Source organism: Anser brachyrhynchus (genome assembly GCF_964034855.1).
Source record: "Anser brachyrhynchus genome assembly, chromosome: Z".
Lineage (NCBI taxonomy): Eukaryota > Metazoa > Chordata > Aves > Anseriformes > Anatidae > Anser > Anser brachyrhynchus.
In genome coordinates, this window is record NC_137697.1 from 15,645,680 (window position 1) to 15,663,795 (window position 18,116).

The window sequence follows — 18,116 nt, forward strand, 5'->3', positions numbered from 1 at the left end:
TTGTCTTTAAGTTCCTTTAGCCCAGAAATAGGCCACCTGGGTCTAACAGAGGACTTCTTTGTTGAACTCAGTTCAGAGAAAGTCTTCGTCCTCACTTCTTGCAAGCTCTTAGAGTTCAGAGGTCTGATGCCACAAGACCCATGCATGAAAGATACAGAATATGTTTCTACAATAAACACATATTCTCTCTCTTTAGTGATGCCTTACACTGCAGCTCTGTCTATCTTAAAAATCATAGAATCATAGAAATATAGAATATCCTAAGTTAGAAGGGACCCACAAAGATCATTGAGTCCAACTCCTCGCTCCACACAGAACCACCCAAAAATCAGACTAAGTGTTCGAGAGCATTGTCCAAACACTTCTTGAACTCCAGCAGCTCAGTGCCATGACCACTGCCCTGAGGAACCTGTTCCAGTGCCCAACCACGCTCTGGGTGCAGACCCTTTTCCTAACCCCCAGCCTGACCCTCCCCTGTCCCAGCTCCATGCCGTTCCCTCGGGTCCTGTCGCTGTCCCAGAGAGCAGAGCTCAGCGCCTGCCCCTCCGCTCCCCTCGTGAGGGAGCTGCAGGCCGCCATGAGGCCTCCCCTCAGCCTGCTCTGCTCTGGGCTGAACAAACCAAGGGACCTCGGCTGCTCCTCAGACATCTTGCCCTCTAGACCTTTTGTCATGTTCATAGCCCTTCTTTGGACAATAATAGTTTTATACCCTTTTTATATTGTGTTGCCCAAAACTGCACACAGTACTCGAGGTGAGGCCACACCAGCACAGAGCACAGCAGGACAATCCCTTCCCTGGACTGGCTAGCAATGCCGTGCCTGATGCACTCAAGGGTATGAATGGCCCTCCTGGCTGCCAGAGCACACTGGTGGCTCATGTTCAACTTACCATCGACCAGAACCCTCAGACCCCTTTCTGCAGGGCTGCTATCCAGCCTCTCATCCCCCAGTCTTTATGTATAGCCAGGGTTGCCCCATCCCACATGCTGAATCTGGCATTTGCTTTTGTTAAACTTAAAAAGTATGTTTAAAAATATTAAATACGTTGAATGGTAGAGTTCTTGACATAATGCTTTGTCTGTATGTCCTTAACCAGGGTGTTTATTACCACTGTTAGTTGACTGAACTTGTCATATATTTCAGTAGCTGTCATAGAGCTGAAATGATCTGGGACACTGGATGAATACAAAGAGTTTGACATTATGGCAGTACTTACGTTTTTACTTTACAAGGCTAATGAATGAGTAATTATGAAGGAAATCCTAGAGACAAATGAGATTAAAAACTACAAATCTACATTTCATGTACTTGAATCTAGAGCCATATGACCTTGTGTTGTATTTCTAACTAGATGAGAATAATAATGTAATAAACATGTACAGCTGAAAGTAAATAAATTCTTCTGAATGCACCTATTCCAAGAACATAGAGAATCATTCATAAACTAGAAAAAAAAAACAACAAAAAACAACAACAACAACCACACAAAACATCAGACCCTGCTGATTCAAATGTAAACTAATCAGAACATCTCAGTAGATGATTTTGAAACTGTCTGTGCCATGGAGACTTTTGTTTTACTTCTGCTATGCAAAGCTGGTAGTGAGACTTTGAGAAATATTAAAGAACATAACATAAAACATTTTCTAGAATGTTGCATTTTCCTGAAGGAATGTTTGGACTGAAGTTATATGAACTGGCAGAATGCCATCTGTGCATGTTACCTGCAGAACAATTGCAAATTACATTAACAAATCCACAGGAAGATTGCAATTTGTTGCCAGTGCAACATTAATTCCCATTTCTCTGCATTTTGATATAGTAACCAGAAATATAGGAACAAGCTCCAGATATATATGTATATATATATATATATATGTATATCAGTATATATATACATACTATATATAGTATAGTGTTACAATTATAGAAATAGTTTCTGTTGGCTCAGAAAGTGTAAAGGTAGGTGCTGCTTCAGGGATGAATTGACTTTTTAATTATTATTATTTTTGTCCTTATTTGATAAGTATTTCTCTTTTACCGGAGCATATTAATCACCATTTTTGAATACTATAGTTTTATTAATTTCCTCAAGATTTTTTTCCTCCTCCCAACTGCTGTTTCCTCCCTTACACCCCTCAAATTTGCATCAGTTAAAACCTGAGATAAAAATATTATCACACTTTACAGAAAAGGAAGAGGAAGCAAAGAGACTTCCTTGAAGCCACCTAACATATCGGCAGTAAAAGCAGAACAAAAACCTACTTTCAAATAAATTTCCAGACAACATTTATTCTTCCAGAATATAAGCTTGGTATTTTGATTGCACTTGTCAGAGCTAAATACGTGTGATGTTAAAACACCACTGAAGCACGCTCAAATAGAGAAACATGGAAGTTGACTGTGCTGGGAGTTTCACTGCAGAAATGGCCACGACAATATAAAGGGTCCTTCCCTGAGGACTCTGTGTAACTCCTTCTTGCTGGAGGTTTCTGATGCTGAGTAGAGCAAAAACTTGTGTGAGTGCTCATTATAAGCTTTAGTTGGGAATGGGTAAGCCCTACGCAATGTCTTAAAATGACACAATTATTTTTTTAGTTAATGGACTACAGACTAACTACGGACTCTGTGGTCAGCTACCAATCTTTCCTTGGTGTCTTATCATAGAATCATAAATGTTTGAAAAGATCTCCAAGATCATCTGGTCTAACCATCACCCTACTACCAATGTCCACCCACTAAACCATGTCCCTAAGCACCATGACTAACCTTTCCTTAAACACTCCCGGGGACAGTGACTCCACCACCTCCCTGGACAACCTGCTCCAATGCCTGACTACTCTTACTGAGAAGAAATGTCTCCTCATTTCCAACCTGAACCTCCCCTGGAGCAACTTGAGGCCATTCCTTCTAGTCCTGTCACTAGTTATCTGCAAGAAGAGGCCAACCCCCAGCTCCCCACACCTTCCTTTCAGGGAGTTGTAGAGAGCAGTAAGGTCTCCCCTGAGCCTCCTCTTCTCCAGACTAAACAACCCCAGTTCCCTCAGCCGCTCCCCACAGGACTTGTGTTCCAGGCCCTTCACCAGCTTCGTAGCCCTGCTCTGGACACGCTCCAGGGCCTCGATGTCCTTCTCGTAGCGAGGGGCCCAAAACTGAACACAGTACTCGAGGTGAGGCCTCACCAGAGCTGAGTACAGGGGGACGATCATCTCCCTGGTCCTGCTGGCTACACTATTCCTGATACAAGCCAGGATGTCGTTGGCCTTCTTGGCCACCTGGGCACACTGCCAGCTCATGTTCAGGTGAGCATCGGCCAACACCCCAAGATCCTTTTCCCGTGCACAGCTTTCGAGCCACTCTGCCTCAAGCCTGTAGCGCTGCATGGGGTTGTTGTGGCCAAAGTGCAGGACCCGGCACTTAGCCACATTGAACCTCATCCCATTGGCCTCTGTCCATTGACCCAACCTGTCCAGGTCTTTCTGCAGGGCCTTCCTACCCTCCAGCAGATCAGCACTTCCCCCCATCTTGTTGTTGTCTGCAAAGGTACTGTACACTCAATTCCTTCATCCAAATCATCAGTGAAGATATGAAGGAGAATGGGCCCCAACACCGACCCCTGAGGAACACCACTGGTGACCAGTCTCCAGCTGGATTTAACTGCGTTCACCACTACTCTTTGGGCCCGGCCGTCCAGCCCTTTTTTAACCCAGCAAAGTGTGTACCTGTCCAAGCCATGGGCTGCCAGCTTCTTCAGGAGAATACTGTGGGAGACCGTGTCAAAGGCCTTGCTGAAGTCTAGGTAGACTATGTCAACAGCCTTTATGCAGAAGTCATGGTGGCAGAATTGGTTCTCTTGCAAAACTTTGACCCACTGTACCCCATCTTTCTCTGCCTGACGGGCTTTTTTTCTACATATTTTTGTATGTTTTGTAGCACTTGGAATATAGATACCTAAACAGCCTAATTCACTTCTTGATCACTTCCTCTGCACCCTAAAACCTGCATGCCAATTGAGTGTGCCCCTGGGATTCATAGGCAAATGCACTAAACCATGTAACTATGGCTGAACTCTCCCTTAGGTTCAAATGTTCACATTCAGTTGTTATTTTGGCAGGGTGTACAATTTTGCAGTGAGCACAAGCCACAGATGGAAACAGACATTCAAAATATGGACATACTCACAGAGGACACAATTCCCCAGTGCTTTTCAAAACAAGTTTAAGAGACAATGTCAGATAATAAAGGTGAGTTTCTCTGAAACAGGTAGAAAGCTCTCTTTTAATAGCAAATAATGGAGGGACTACTACCAGCTTCCAGGCATGATAACATACTATATACAAAACAAGAAAGACATTCAAGTACGCAAATGTGGAGTAACACAGAGGAAGATAATATCTCATTAATCATGTTTGGAAGCTGCTGACCACTCAAGCTTTGTTAAAAAAAAAAAAAAAAAGCTACGTAGCTACGTTTAGAGATTCCAAATTATGTTTACAAAGTTGACGTGACATTTAAGACCAAGTTGGAGCACCTTCCTTGGATCTGAATTTCAACCTAAGATCTCAGACCTGAGAGAAGGTGGATACCTCTAACTGAAAGGTAATGAGATTTACAGGGGATCAGCATCTCAACGAATTACATCCTTATGTTTAAGCATTGGAGGTTTATTCTTCATCTCCCTGATGAAACAGGACTGATGTCTGAGTGGGCCTGGTGATTGGTGTTTTAAGTACCCAGGCAGAATAGAAAATCAAGTAATGATTCTTTTTCTTCCTGAGTCATGCATAGCTAAGGGACCCAAAAATAGCTATTAGGTTGTTTCCTGCCACAGTAGCCTCTTCTAGCACAGCTGCACAGTATTCATGGGAAGTACTTGATAAAATCACCATGATATCATTAGCAGCAACTGTGTTTCTATCTTGAAATGCTTATTAGATGAGAAAAAGCAAGCAAACTTAAATTATATTAGAGCTAGATGTGAATATACTTACTTCCTGAAGCTTTTTTACATTTTTGGCTGAAATATATGCAATCTGATTACAAGTACTTCTTTTAACTAGATGTTTCTTCTTTTTCCCATCTTTTTCTTCATTCTACAGTTATTGCAGCAGAAACTTTCAAAAGGAAATCTAGGGAACTCCAAAAGACCTTTGAACTGTAGCAGTATCTGTCATTTGCATTAATTATTGGAAGCTTTATTGGAAGCAACATCATACGGAGGAAAGGCAGACAAGTCAGATGCAAAATGAATGACAGAACACCCACAGAAGTTCCATTTTATGGGCTCCAGGTGTGTATATCTGATAAAGTCAGTAAGATTATTTCTTCCACCAACCAGCCAGGAGCAGAAAAATAATCAGCCCACTTGGTCTGAGAGCCTAAAATCCATTGTCTTCAGCTGCTGCTTCCCTTGGCTTTTCTGCCGAACTTAATACAGCTGAATTCATTGCATGATGTTTGCTGCTATGCTGTTTTAAAAAACATTTTGCCAAAACACACATGATTTGACAGTAAGAACTGTCTGAGATATCCTACCAGAGCAGTAGCCTCAGAACCTCTTTCTCTAGGTCACCTGATTGATCCGGCTGTTGTCACTTGTGAGCCATCAATGTCATCTAATGACTGTCCAGAACTGTGACGTGATACATTATGGATCTGAGAAAACTGTATTTTGTTTGCTATGTTTAAGAATTTCCATGCTTGATAGAAACTAAAAGCATGTTCTTTTATCTTGCAAGAGCTTACTCTCATCTAGGACTCATCCTGAAACGAATGGTACGGAGGAATGCATGGACAGTAAAAGAACCATTCTTCTGAAGTACAGAAAGCTTAGGATAATTACATTTTGCCATGAATAGAAAGCTTGTTGCAAAAACATTACATAATAAATATATTATAGCCTAACCATCATGATGAGTACATACACTGCTTTGGTGTTCCTCTTAAATGGTATGCAGACTCAGCATAAAGCCCTTGTTCAGGACGCATCTCAGTGGATGTTTTTAAGATTTATGAAGTTTGAACCAAAGACTGAGCTGAAAGACTAAAAGTACTCCCACCTTCATCTCCAAGTGGCAGCTTGTCCCTTACCTGCAGATGTCTCCAGGCATGCAGATGCACAGCATTGAGAGTGCTCAGACTTGGTGGTGACTGGAGTCAGGGGTTAAGAGGCTTCTTTCTGCAGCCCCAGGACAAAGGCTCTTACCTGTATGAAACTCCTGTTTGATCTCCATGGACCAGGGTGAGCTTACTGGAGACATGGAAGTGTGCTATGCAACAGAAAATGAAAAATATAGTGCAAGTTTTCCCTTTTCTCTTTTCCAACAAGACCATTGAGTGCAGTACATGAGGATGCAGGAAACGTGACAGCATATCTGGTGCTGTGACCCAGTAGCCATGGCAACTGCAGTGCAAAGACAGATTACCCCAGTGCTCATTTCCATCAGCAGCAGAACTGCAGTTATTTATGCTGGTCCCTTAGCCACAGAATGAAAAGCTGCATTTCAGTTCTGTGTTGCAGTTTTAGTGGCTGCAAAGTTTAACATGGAACAGATTGATTGTACCTTCTATACTGACAAACAGAAGAAAAAGAAATTTCACTAACAGGAACCATTTACTTACCTTTCATTGTAATGCTGACCTGTCAATTCTCATGTGCTGAGGATCAGATCTGCTCTTTCAGCCACCGCTTTTTCATTCCCTACTGTGGCACCTCCAATTCATGCATCAGCAGTATGCTGTCATGTGGCCTGACGTGTCTCTTGTCTATTGGGATTTTAGGGACTTGCAGAATCTGCCAAGGTCACCAAATCAGGCATCTATACAGTGGTGAAGCATGTTCATCTGTTGCAAATATAACAACTGCCATCTTATACTACCTGACAAGGTTCTGTTTAGTTTACCTGTCTTCTAGTGTAACTACAGATTTTTTACAGTTGGTGTGCATCTGAGATCTGTAATTGAGGTAGATTTTAAATGTTAAAAACCCTCACTGGAAAGAAACATTCCTGAGATCTTTTGCTAAAATTTTTACATTTCGCAAGCATAACTTGCAAACATGATAGATTAAGTCAAAGTGAACAACATCTATTGTTTTGTGTAAGACCCATGTCTCTCTCTCTCTCTTTTTTTTCCTTTTCTCTGCATCCAAAGTTCAACCCCAAGATAAGTCAAACAGCATGCCTGAGTAAAAGAAATACTGTGTTCAAAAAGGTCAGGGGAAAAAAGAAAGCTGTTTGACATTAAGGAAGAGAAAATGAGAAAAAAAACATTGTCAAGATCTACAGATACTTTAAAATTACTGCCATTTTGTACCTACCAGGAAACTTTATTTTCTTAAATCACAAAGTATTTAGATCTAAAAATGAGAGGTGAACAATATTACTAGTTAACTCTCTTTGCCTTATTTCTCTCCCTCTTAGCATAGGTTTCTTCTGCTTCTGAATCTTACTTATTAATTTTATAGGATGGCCTAGACTTAGAAAGCACAGAAAACATTTGTTTCCAATGCATGAATTGAACTTGTGAAATAAAAGTTGTATTGCATTTATATTATCTTTAGTTACTTAGGCCTCTAGTGAGGAATTGAGACACAGCATTGTTAACAATGTGTCCATCATTCCAGAATTCACTCATCCAAAACAACTCAGTTTGATACAAAACAGCTGTCTCCTGATGCCATTGTTAATAAAAGATGTATCGTATTTAGTATGCAGTCCTGAAAGTTACTTCTTATCTTCTGCATACTATAAAATTAGTGTTTACGGGGAAAAAAAAAAAAAACCACAACTGTTATGAAAACAGAAAAACGTACTAAAATAACATTGTTCTACATCTAAATAAGTCAGATTTATTGTACTAGCCAGCTCACAGACAGCATGCTAATTGTAGGTTAGCTTTTGTGATTACTTATGTTATCTGAACGATTATGTGCCATCACCCAAAGAATAAGAACATTATAGGAACATTCTATAGTCTAAATTACTAAATAATAACTTTTTTGGTATATTCCATAATACAGCCTTTGTTATGAAAAAAATATTCACTCTTGTGAGTGTTAGCAAGTGCAAAAGAAGTAGCATAATCAAAGCAGTCATCAAAAACATTAACTGTCGTTAATGTCTCCTTTTGCAGTATTTTCTTAGATTAGCAGCACTCCTGATTAAAAGAATTAGGTATTTTACTAAACTGGGTCCTTCGTATGTTAGCATCTTGTGAAAACAGCTAGCTTACAGTAATTATGCACAAAAGAGAGCTTTAAGCACACCATGTTCCAACCATGTTAACATGCTGTAAAACAGTGATTAGTAATCAACAGAAATTCCAGCCCCACAAAAACAGTGCTTTGTGGACAAAGTATTCAGGAATATTGTCAAGGCATATCACTGGATTGGCATGTTTGAGGAAGAAAATGTTAGTTGTGTATAGGATGAGGAAGAAAATGTTAGCTGTGTATAGGACTAGATTATTTAATTCTGGCCCATTTCTTTCCCATGCCATCTGCAGAAGTCTGTGAAGAAGTCAAAAAGAAGAGTTCAAAGTTAATAATAATAAGCAAAACCTGACTAATTGAAAAAAAAAAAGTATAATCTCTGCAACCATATGGAATACAATTCCAGCACTATATCTTAAGCTTTTATCCCTTTTAAAAATTGAAGAAACAGAACACTATTGTTTATGTAGAGATGCTGTTTAACTTTTTTAGTTTTCATAAAAAAACAAACAAAAAAAAAGATAACCTAATACTTTGAAGGAGGACATATGAAAACCTAAAAAATAATCCTGCTTTATCTTGATAAATTTCCTGTACAGAAATTTTAGGTGAGAGATTGTGTGGAGACTTCAATGCTAAGATAAATGCCAATATGACAATAAGATGTGGAAGATCTTTGTCTTGGGATGCATCTACGAACTGAGCATCATTTAAGTCTTGTAATTTCTTATACAGTATCTGCAGTAAATCCACTTATAAAGTTTACTAGAATTCAGAGTATCTGCTTTCTAAATTCTATAATCAAAAGCTTCTCTGAATATTTGAATCTACTGCTTCAAATACCTATTCAGCTAAGATTTAAAATGCCATTCCGAAATAAGAACTGCTTTATGGAAAGTTACAGTTTATGATATTCAAGACTGTATAATGTATTTATACTTTTTGAAAAACAATACAAATATAACATGCTCTGTTTTCACAGGGAAATGGGTTGCTATCCAATATTTTTTTTTTTTGGTATGTATTCACCTAAAATCAATAGAGACAATAAAACACACACATAAAAAATCCAGCCTGTAACACATTCATGCATGCACACACACAGAGGTTTAAAATGTAAGCATTGAGCAAATTCATTATGTTTTCATGCCCACAGTGACAGAAAGAGAAACATGAAGTGTTTTGCACAGGACAGAAGACTCAGATGAAAACATGCATAACAGAATACATCATAGTTTTGGAAAAAAGACCTAAAACATCATATCACCACTTAATTCCTCTTTTCATGTTATAATGAAGTAGCTTTAGATATCTGTCAATGAAATTAAAAACCTGCAATGATAAAATGAAATTACTTTTCATTTTATGTAAAAAAAAAAAAGTAATTTAATTTTTCATGAATTACTTTCATTTTATGAAAATAAAATGTCTGATATATACGTTAGTCTGTACTCCTATCTTTATACAAACAATTTGCATATGTTACAACTCCTACAGGTGATTTACTTTAAGCAACATGAACCACATACACAGCAGTGGGTGACACTTAGACAGACCGGCTTCCACACCGCCTTGGACACCCCACCCGCCTTCTTCTCTGTCCTGGTGGCATCCAACCTGCGGCAAACATCCCAAACTGCTTCCATTCGCTGGTCACACCTGTGTTTCATCTTCACTGCTTCAGCAGCTGGGAACAAACCAAATCGTAAATCCGAATACCAAACTGATCACACACTTTCCTACCGGTATGGGGCCTATACAATTGGGCTCATGATAACTATGGACTTGGCAGTAGAGGATAGGGATATGGAAAAAAAAAAAAAAAAGCTGAGAAAGATGCTTAAAACATCTTGGACAACAAAGACAAGTCTGGGGGCAGATGCAGAAGGCGCGTTGCTTTTTTGGCGAGGTCTGGGACGACCACGGTACCCCCTGAGAAGCACATGCCACCATGCCGAAGCACGGCCGCCATCTCAAAGCGGGGCCGCTGCGATGTCACGGCGGCGTGACCGTTCCTCAAAGCCCTGCGCAAACCAAAGCCGAGAAAGACAACGGGTGAACGCAGAGCAGAAAACGGAGGAGCCCCGGGGCTGATCCTGCCCCACACCGCACCGCCTGCGGTCGCTACACGCAGGGACACCCGCCTTGCCCGAGGCAGGGGCCGCAGCGTCGAGGCCCGGAGCAGGCGGCAGCGGGTCGGCGCCGGCCGCAGGTTCGCCCCCTGCCGCACGGCACGGGAGCGGTGCCCGCCCGGCCGAGCCTCCCCCGGCAGCCGCTCCGGGGCTCCCTCCCTGCTCTCCGCCTCAGCGCGGAGCATGGCGGGAGTTGCAGTCCTTCGCCTCCGGCATGCCGGCGGCGGGCGCTGGGGAGCGGTGCGGCTGGGACTACATTTCCCGGAGGGGTGCCGGGGGAGCGGGACGGTAGGGGCGGTGCGGAGGGAGGAGCGGGGACAGCTCCGGTGCTGATCGCGGGGCGGGCTCGCCGGCAGAGCCCGGGCGGGCGGCGGGCGGCGGGCGGCAGCGGCAGCGGCAGCGGGGCGAGCTGTGGCCGCGCCCGGCCATGAGGCACGAAGCGCCCGTGCAGGTCGGTGGGGACGGGGGGCGGCGGGCACGGGTCCCCGGGGGGCGTGTGGGGACCCCCGTGGGGCCGGGGGAGCCGGCAGCACGCCGTGGGGCGGGGGGCTCGCTGCGACCCCCGTCCCGCTGTGCCGGGGGCGAAGGAGGGCAGCGGGGCCTCGCACACCACCAGCGTCCACGTGTGGGTGTCGGGTCTCGGAGGGGTGAGCACATGGGGCCCCGCCGACGTTCTTCGCGCCCCTCGACTTTGGTGGCGGCTCCTGGCGTGGGTGCCAGTTTTTGGGGATGGGGCGTTACGGGATCCTGTCTGGCCGTGCGGGACGTCGGCGAGGTGTCCCCTCCGCCAGTTTGCTCCAGGAGCAGTTATCCACCTGCACCGGGAGAAGGTGGCTCGGTGCGAGGGCTGGGAGCAGCGAAGAGGTGGCCCCTTTTCAACCATTTCGCATATGGGAAAGCATAGTGCCCCGTAGCACGAGAGAAACAAATCGTGTACGGGCACCAGTAACACTGCGTGCGGCTTTGGGCAGTTTCTGGGTAGTTGTTTCAAAACAGTTTACACTGCGTGGCCAACTGTGCGCCAGCTATTTCTTAGGGCCCCTTTCATAATGTCTTGCAGGGGCTCTGGGGGCCTCGGGCTACTTGCTCGAACACATGACTGTTTTTTAACAGAAGATCAGTTGTGTTGCTGGTGGATTGGTAACAATCAATCCCGCTGTTTTTGTACAATGCAAAGAGCACTTTTGCAGTCGGCAGTGATTTAAGTTATGAACTGCAGCCCTGTTAGCTAATATTTTTCATGCTGGATATCTGCTCCGGCAGTAATAGAATATCAGCTTGAAGGGAGGATCTGCAACCTCTTCAATATGCATGCTCAAAAAGACGTCTGAAATCTTAAGTTACACAGATGTGGCGTTGGGTTTCTGTGACTTTGGACAGAGAATGATCATCTCATAAATCTTTTGCAGAGCAATTGCTTGGATGTCACATGCTGAAACCTTTCAACCAAAGCGGTGCACTAGAAATAGCCACTCTTCAGTAAAAATGTCTTTCAGTTTTCTGGTTGAAGAACAGCAATAATTAGGGTGCTTTTTAAATGCCTAGTTCTGCATGCTACATGCATGTGTTGGGAATATTTGTGTAGCATTTGCCTTTTATTTACACATGCTTATTGAGATATTAAAGTCATGTTTAGCGTGTATTGGCTTTGCAGAGCCTTTCATAAAAAGCAGATTTTGCTAGTAAAGGATGAAAAATACAGATTGGTCACTTGCATTTGACATTTGACAGGTGTTGAATCAACTGGCACTGTTACGTACTTGTGGAAACAAGATGATGGTACATTAAAATAAAATCTGAGGAAAGCAATGTCTAGTTAGAAAAATATATGTACTTGATATATATTTTTTCTGATAAGAAAACTGCTGCTTGTTTTTTATATCTGATTGTCAGTACAAATGGAATTATTGTTTAATGTAATTGAATAAAAGACAGCAGAAGGCAGAGCCTTAGTATAAAAAGAGACAGCAAAGAGCTTTAAAAACACAAAAACTATAAATTCCACTTTTTCACAACTGGTGATACAGCCAAGCAGTGTCCATTTTTTAACATATTGGATCCAAAATTATAATAAAAAAATCTGGATTTTTCCAAGACGTGAAAATGCTGCTAGCTGAGGTTTGATTTCCTTTTGTAATTTCTGGATTTTTTTCTTCTCCTTGCACCATTCCCTTTGTATTTGCATATTTTTCTTATTAAAGATTCAAACAAAACAATATTGTATTTTGGGGTCCTCTTCCTAACCATCTTCTCTTTTTTCCCACATTGGGCCAGTATGGTTGGTCCTTGTTCAAATGTGGTTTAGAACTGGCAGAACTAATTGCCTGATTTCTTTCTTTTAGCTATCTGATTTCCTATTACATGAAACAAGTGTAGTTGCTTGTTTGTACACTACAGCTTTATGGAACAGTCTGTTCTAGAGCTAACATCTCTCTGAATTGTAGAACAACAGAACGAGTGATCAAGTATCTATCTTTTGATCACAATGAAAACAAGTCAGAGGAATGTGTAAGCATTATTTTTTCCATTTCCGTCAATCAGTAATTAAAAAGAAAACTAAGAAGTTAAAATGTTTTAGAAGGATAAGAAAAAGGGCCCGTGCAGTGGCAGTCTTCCTATGCTTATGAATTCTTTGTTTGAATCTCAAGCTCATGGCCTTTCTATGTGGACAAGAAAGGCCAAAAACTACCAGAAAGGCAGCTTAAACAATTCTTTCAGAGAGGAAGTTAACCAATGCAAAAATTGGCTATTGTCAACTGCCAGATATTACTGGATTTGGGTCAGAGTTTGTGACTTCTTTTCATTTCTAGTCATGTTTTCAAAAGAAAGTTGTAAATCTGAATAGTACTCATGGCCACGGAGAGGGCTTTGTTTTAAGTCAAAAGCAGTGAACTTGTTTTATTTATTTATTTTTCTTTCTGTGAAACACAGATGTGTGTATGGTTTCTGTGTGTTCTTTTAATAACTGGTCTGAATTACTTGAAATGTCTGTGCATCTCTCAGTAGTTTCCCCTAGGGCCTTGACAGTACTCTGAAAAATGAAAATTCAATGGGAAATTCTCTGTTATTCACACATCGATTCACTCTCTTCAAGCTTCACTCTTTTTCTGCTTGTACCATGCACATTTTCCAAATTCTTGCACTTTGCAAAAATCAAAAAGTTGGAACATGAGTTGGGTAACCTGTTCTTAGCATTTATTACAGCATATGGGCATTACTGGTGGCAGTTTGTAGATAATTCCAGAACTCTACAGACCCTCTCTTTCACTTGCTGGGGCAAATAATTTCACAGGTTACTAATGTCACAGAGGTGAGGGAATAGTAGGGAATGATAAATAATCTGTAAAGACAATATAAGAATTTCTGATGCTTTGCCAAGGAAATAAATGAGAACATTTTCTTCTGATTTTTCTGTATCCAGTTGTCACTGGGTATGGTCATGCCCAGACAAAAATGGTTGATAACAGATACGTCCAAACTCAATGGCGAAGAGCAACAGCAAGCAAAAAGGGCATTTCCAGACATTTAAGAGGTTATAAAATATGATGAAAAAAGACAAATCAGAGCTATTAGATGCAGAATTTATCAAGGCAATTCATCTCCTATCACTTAGCAAAATTATTAGATTATTCTTGGTTCAGACTAGAAGCACTGGCCTATACCAAGCCACTGAGTCCACAGAGCAAGCTGTATACACCCTTTTGTTAACTGATCAAGCTGCATTTGGAGTCAGTAGTCCTCTTCCTGTCACTAACCCTACTTGGAGGCGTACTGTTGAAGCTTACTCCTTTTCAGGTTAGATACTTTCTACTCTCCAACTCAAAGACACACAGGACTAGTTTATATACATTTCACCTCAATGTTCAGTGTCTGCTCCAGGCCACATCCATCTGAATAGTTCTCATCCCCAAATGTTTACTCCAGGTTACTATCTAGAGAAACCAGCTCACACTTTACTTACTTTTTTTTTTTTTTTTTTTTTTTTAGTATAGATTTCACTCATAGTCTAAGGTCTTCATTCATTTGGTCTTCCCAGTAACCCTTTTCTATATTTTCCTGTTTAAAGTCAGCTTTCATAAACACGTTTGATGACAATTGTTACTAATGGCATCTCACTAATGCGTTAGACAGGAGCATTAGTATTTCTCTTCTTCTTTTGGCCTGATGCAGCTGCTCTACCGATTTAGAAAATGCACAGTCTCTGTTACATCTCATGGCCCAAAGTGCTGTACTTGATAAGGCTAATGGCAGAGGGCTGTAGTCATCTACTCTCCTCATTCTCTTTCTTACTCCCTGTAAATCACCATTTGTTTTGACTGGAATACCTTGCCTGATGCATCTTGTATTTATTCTTTTCAGAGCTGTACTATTTTGGTGGCTTCTTGACATCCTGTGTTAGACTAACACACCTAGGACTTTATTTCTGTTTTTGCCAGTATTTGAAGAAGGGTATTTTGTGCAAGTGGAAATTGGAAATATCTTTCTCAAGCAATCCTTTTCTTGAAGATGGTAAACTTAGGCTAAGGAAGGATGGCTGAGTAATGGAAGATGGCTGAGTAATGCCTTAGTTCACCACAAGTAGATCACCAGAATTCATGTGCTAGAGCTTTGCCAGAACCATTCTTTATTGTACACTGCATTCTGCTGTTCTGGGCAGCTGCCAGCACTGTGGCCACATTCATGCTGATATGAAGTAAGTAGAGCTTTTCCAGAATGTTTTAGACTCTCACCTCCCTGTATATTCTCCCAATATTCCCTAACTTGGAATTGTATTATGTCACTTATAATAAAGCCTTGCATTTCTAGTTACACCTTTCAGATTAGGTATGCTATGCTTACAAATATTCGTGAATATAACCTCACGATACCTTGCAGCAGATAAGCTTCTCCTGATGCTGCCAAGTACATTGGCTGACAAGCTGTGCTCCACAGATGGCTAGCTATCCGTGATTCCAAATAACTGATTGGTGCTTTGTCCACTGAACTCTGTTAAGACTTATTAATTGGCCAGTTAAAAATTAGATGTTGAGGGTGATCTGCAAGGCTTTCTGAGAATTAGATAGAAATAAAACATTTTCCCTAGAATTCCTATTGATCTTTTCCTCTAAGATATGCTGGTTATTATTATTTTTAAAAGAAGAAAAAGTAGTTGTGGAAGACACAAAGGAATGAACCTTAGTGCTTTCAATCCCAGCTTTTCTTCTGGCATCCTCTTTTCCAGGGGCAATTAATTCTGCATAGACATCCAGAGTGGAGCGCGTATATAAGTTAAAATTGAAGTGATGTGCAGGCCAGGGAGGTCATGGCAAATTGCCCTGCTTAAGTGAAAAAGCTGTTCAAATTAATTCTGTCAAAGGAAAAGGTCCTCTAAGGCCATAAAGAGAAACATAGCCAAGTGTTTCATTATTATCATGAAGGCTTTTTTCGATTTTTTTTTTCTCAGCCCTGCCCTGTTTTAATCTGTTCTTTTGGGATCAGGGAAGCAGCTGAACGTGAGACTTGAAAACTACCTGGGCCTGGTAAAGAGAACTCTACTTGATGATTAAAATTGTCTATGCCAATAATTGATATTAATTTAAGGAGCTTAAAGTTGTGCTGTTGTGGTGGTTTCACCCATCTGAGCAGCCGAACTCCACCACAACTGCTCTCTTACTCCCTCTCCCTATGGACAAGGGGAAGAAAATACCCTGGAAAGGACTCAAGGGTTGAGATAAGGACAGGGAGATTGCTCACCAGTTACCGTCATGGGCAAAACAGGCTCACAGTAGGGAGATTAATGTATTTTATTATCTATTGCTACCAGAACAGAGCAGTGAGAAACTAAAAGCAAACTAAAAACACCTTCTCTCCATCCACCCTCTTCTCCCTCCTCCCCCCGACCTGTGCAGGGGAACGGGCAGTGGGGGCTGCGGTCAGTCCCTGAGGCTTCCTCTCCGCTGCTGCCTCACGGTCCCTCTGTGCCCCTGCTCCACGCGGGGTCCCTCCCACGGGATGCCGTCCTTCCCGAACTGAACCTGCAGGGGCTGCCCACAGGCAGCAGCTCTTCAAGAACTGCTCCCACACGGCTCCGTACCACGGGGTCCATCCCCCAGGAGCAAACTGCTCCAGCACGGGTCCCCCACGGGCGGCAGCTCCCCCCAGACCCCCTGCTCCTGCGTGGGCTCCTCTCCACGGGCTGCAGCTCCGGCCCGGGGCCTGCTCCTGCGGGGGCTCTCCATGGGCCGCAGCCTCCTCCAGGCCACATCCACCTGCTCCACCGGGGGCTCCTCCACGGGCTGCAGCGTGGAGATCTGCTCCGTGTGGGACCCGTGGGCTGCAGGGGGACAGCCTGCTCCACCAGGGGCCTCTCCACAGGCCGCAGGGGAACTGCTGCTGCCTGCCTGGAGCACCTCCTGCCCTCCTGCTGCACTGACCTGGGGGTCTGCAGGGCTGCTTCTCACTCCTCTCTCTCCCAGATGCTGTTCCCCAGTAGTATTTCCCACCCCCCCCTCCCCCCCCTTCTTAAATATGCCCTCACAGAGGAGCAACCAGCATTGCTTACTGGCTCTTCTCTAGCCAGCAGCGGGTCCCTTTTGGAGACACCTGGAGCTGGCTCTCAACTGATGTGGAGCAGCTGTTGGGCTTTGCTTACAGGGACCCCCACTACAGCTCTCCATTACCAATACCCAATACAGTTGTAAGTGGAGAAGCACACAAAGCCATCCTTTTTTGTTCTTTGGCCGTATTCAAACTGGGGACTTACCTTCTCCCTGGTTTTGGTAAGGAGCAGGCATGTGATAGCTCCTGACTATAGGTTTTCTGACCTCTAGGTTTTCTGACCTCTGTCTTGGGCTTAGTGTTCCCCATGGACTCTTAGGTCTTTCCTGAGTCCACTAGGAGGTGGCCTGAGGCTGCCTTTGGTGCTAATATCATGTTGGCTGTAGAGATTTGAGTAGGGACTCATTCTAAAGAAAAATGGTTGTGCAACGTGCTAATGGAAATAGCCCTCTTTCTCTTTGATTTTACTAAATAAGGACAAATTTTAACTGAAGAGATAACTCACTGTGTTTTGCTGAAAGTGATACTTGTTTAATATAGCCATTTTATTATTCGAGATGAGAAGTTTGTCAAAATAAAGCTAAGGTTTTTGCTTTCTTGGAAACAGAACATTAGTGAGGTTGGCGTGTTTATTTGGTTTCTGTCAATGTATGTACTATTTAATTAACAGGCCTGAGTATGGCAATCCTGCTACTGGTTTCCAACATTGTTTCCAAAGGAGTAACATAACATCAGCATCAGCTTTTTCACATTTCTTTGCCAAATGCTTACATAGTACATAAATGCCTACACAAGTCCTGTTAGGAGTGAACTGACATGTTAATACATCTGGAAATGGCTACAATACACTCCATACTTGAAGTCAGCAGCTTGCATTTGAGAAGAAGAAGCACTGCAGGGGTATTTACAAAGCCCAAGAAGACCAAGGATCTAGGTTTCCCTTCGAGAAAAATAGAAAAAAAAAACCTCCTCTAGGGTTTTATTTAGAGTGGGTGCCTGATGCAGGTGATGTGAATTGTACTCTGAAGAATCTGTCTACGTGCTTTCTATAAAATAAATGAGCTTTGGGAAGTAATGGCAAAGTGTTAGCACCAGTGCTGAGTTTGATGTCTCTTCAGGCTGGTGCAGGTACTAGCACTTCTCTAAAACTCACCTGGGTTTTGGACACAGGAAAGGATCACTACTGCTGTTCTCAGGAGACTGCCTCTCTATACTGAAGTTAGTGTCTGAATAAT

The 18,116-nt window shown here is 42.6% G+C and overlaps 2 protein-coding genes across 2 annotated transcripts in view; one reads left to right on the plus strand and one right to left on the minus strand.

Moving 5' to 3' along the window:
* LOC308185139 (uncharacterized protein) overlaps positions 1-10,600 on the minus strand; it is a 49,206-nt gene extending 38,606 nt beyond the window's left edge. Inside the window, exon 1 of the mRNA XM_080572902.1 lies at positions 5,925-10,600. Within this exon, the coding sequence (XP_080429028.1) occupies positions 10,053-10,529 (477 nt within the window). The 5' untranslated portion in view covers positions 10,530-10,600 and the 3' untranslated portion in view covers positions 5,925-10,052. The remainder of the gene's footprint in view (positions 1-5,924) is intronic.
* A 74-nt stretch (positions 10,601-10,674) lies between these two features.
* Positions 10,675-18,116, plus strand: part of RAB3C (RAB3C, member RAS oncogene family) — a 143,054-nt gene continuing 135,612 nt past the window's right edge. Inside the window, exon 1 of the mRNA XM_080573442.1 lies at positions 10,675-10,795. Within this exon, the coding sequence (XP_080429568.1) occupies positions 10,772-10,795 (24 nt within the window). The 5' untranslated portion in view covers positions 10,675-10,771. The remainder of the gene's footprint in view (positions 10,796-18,116) is intronic.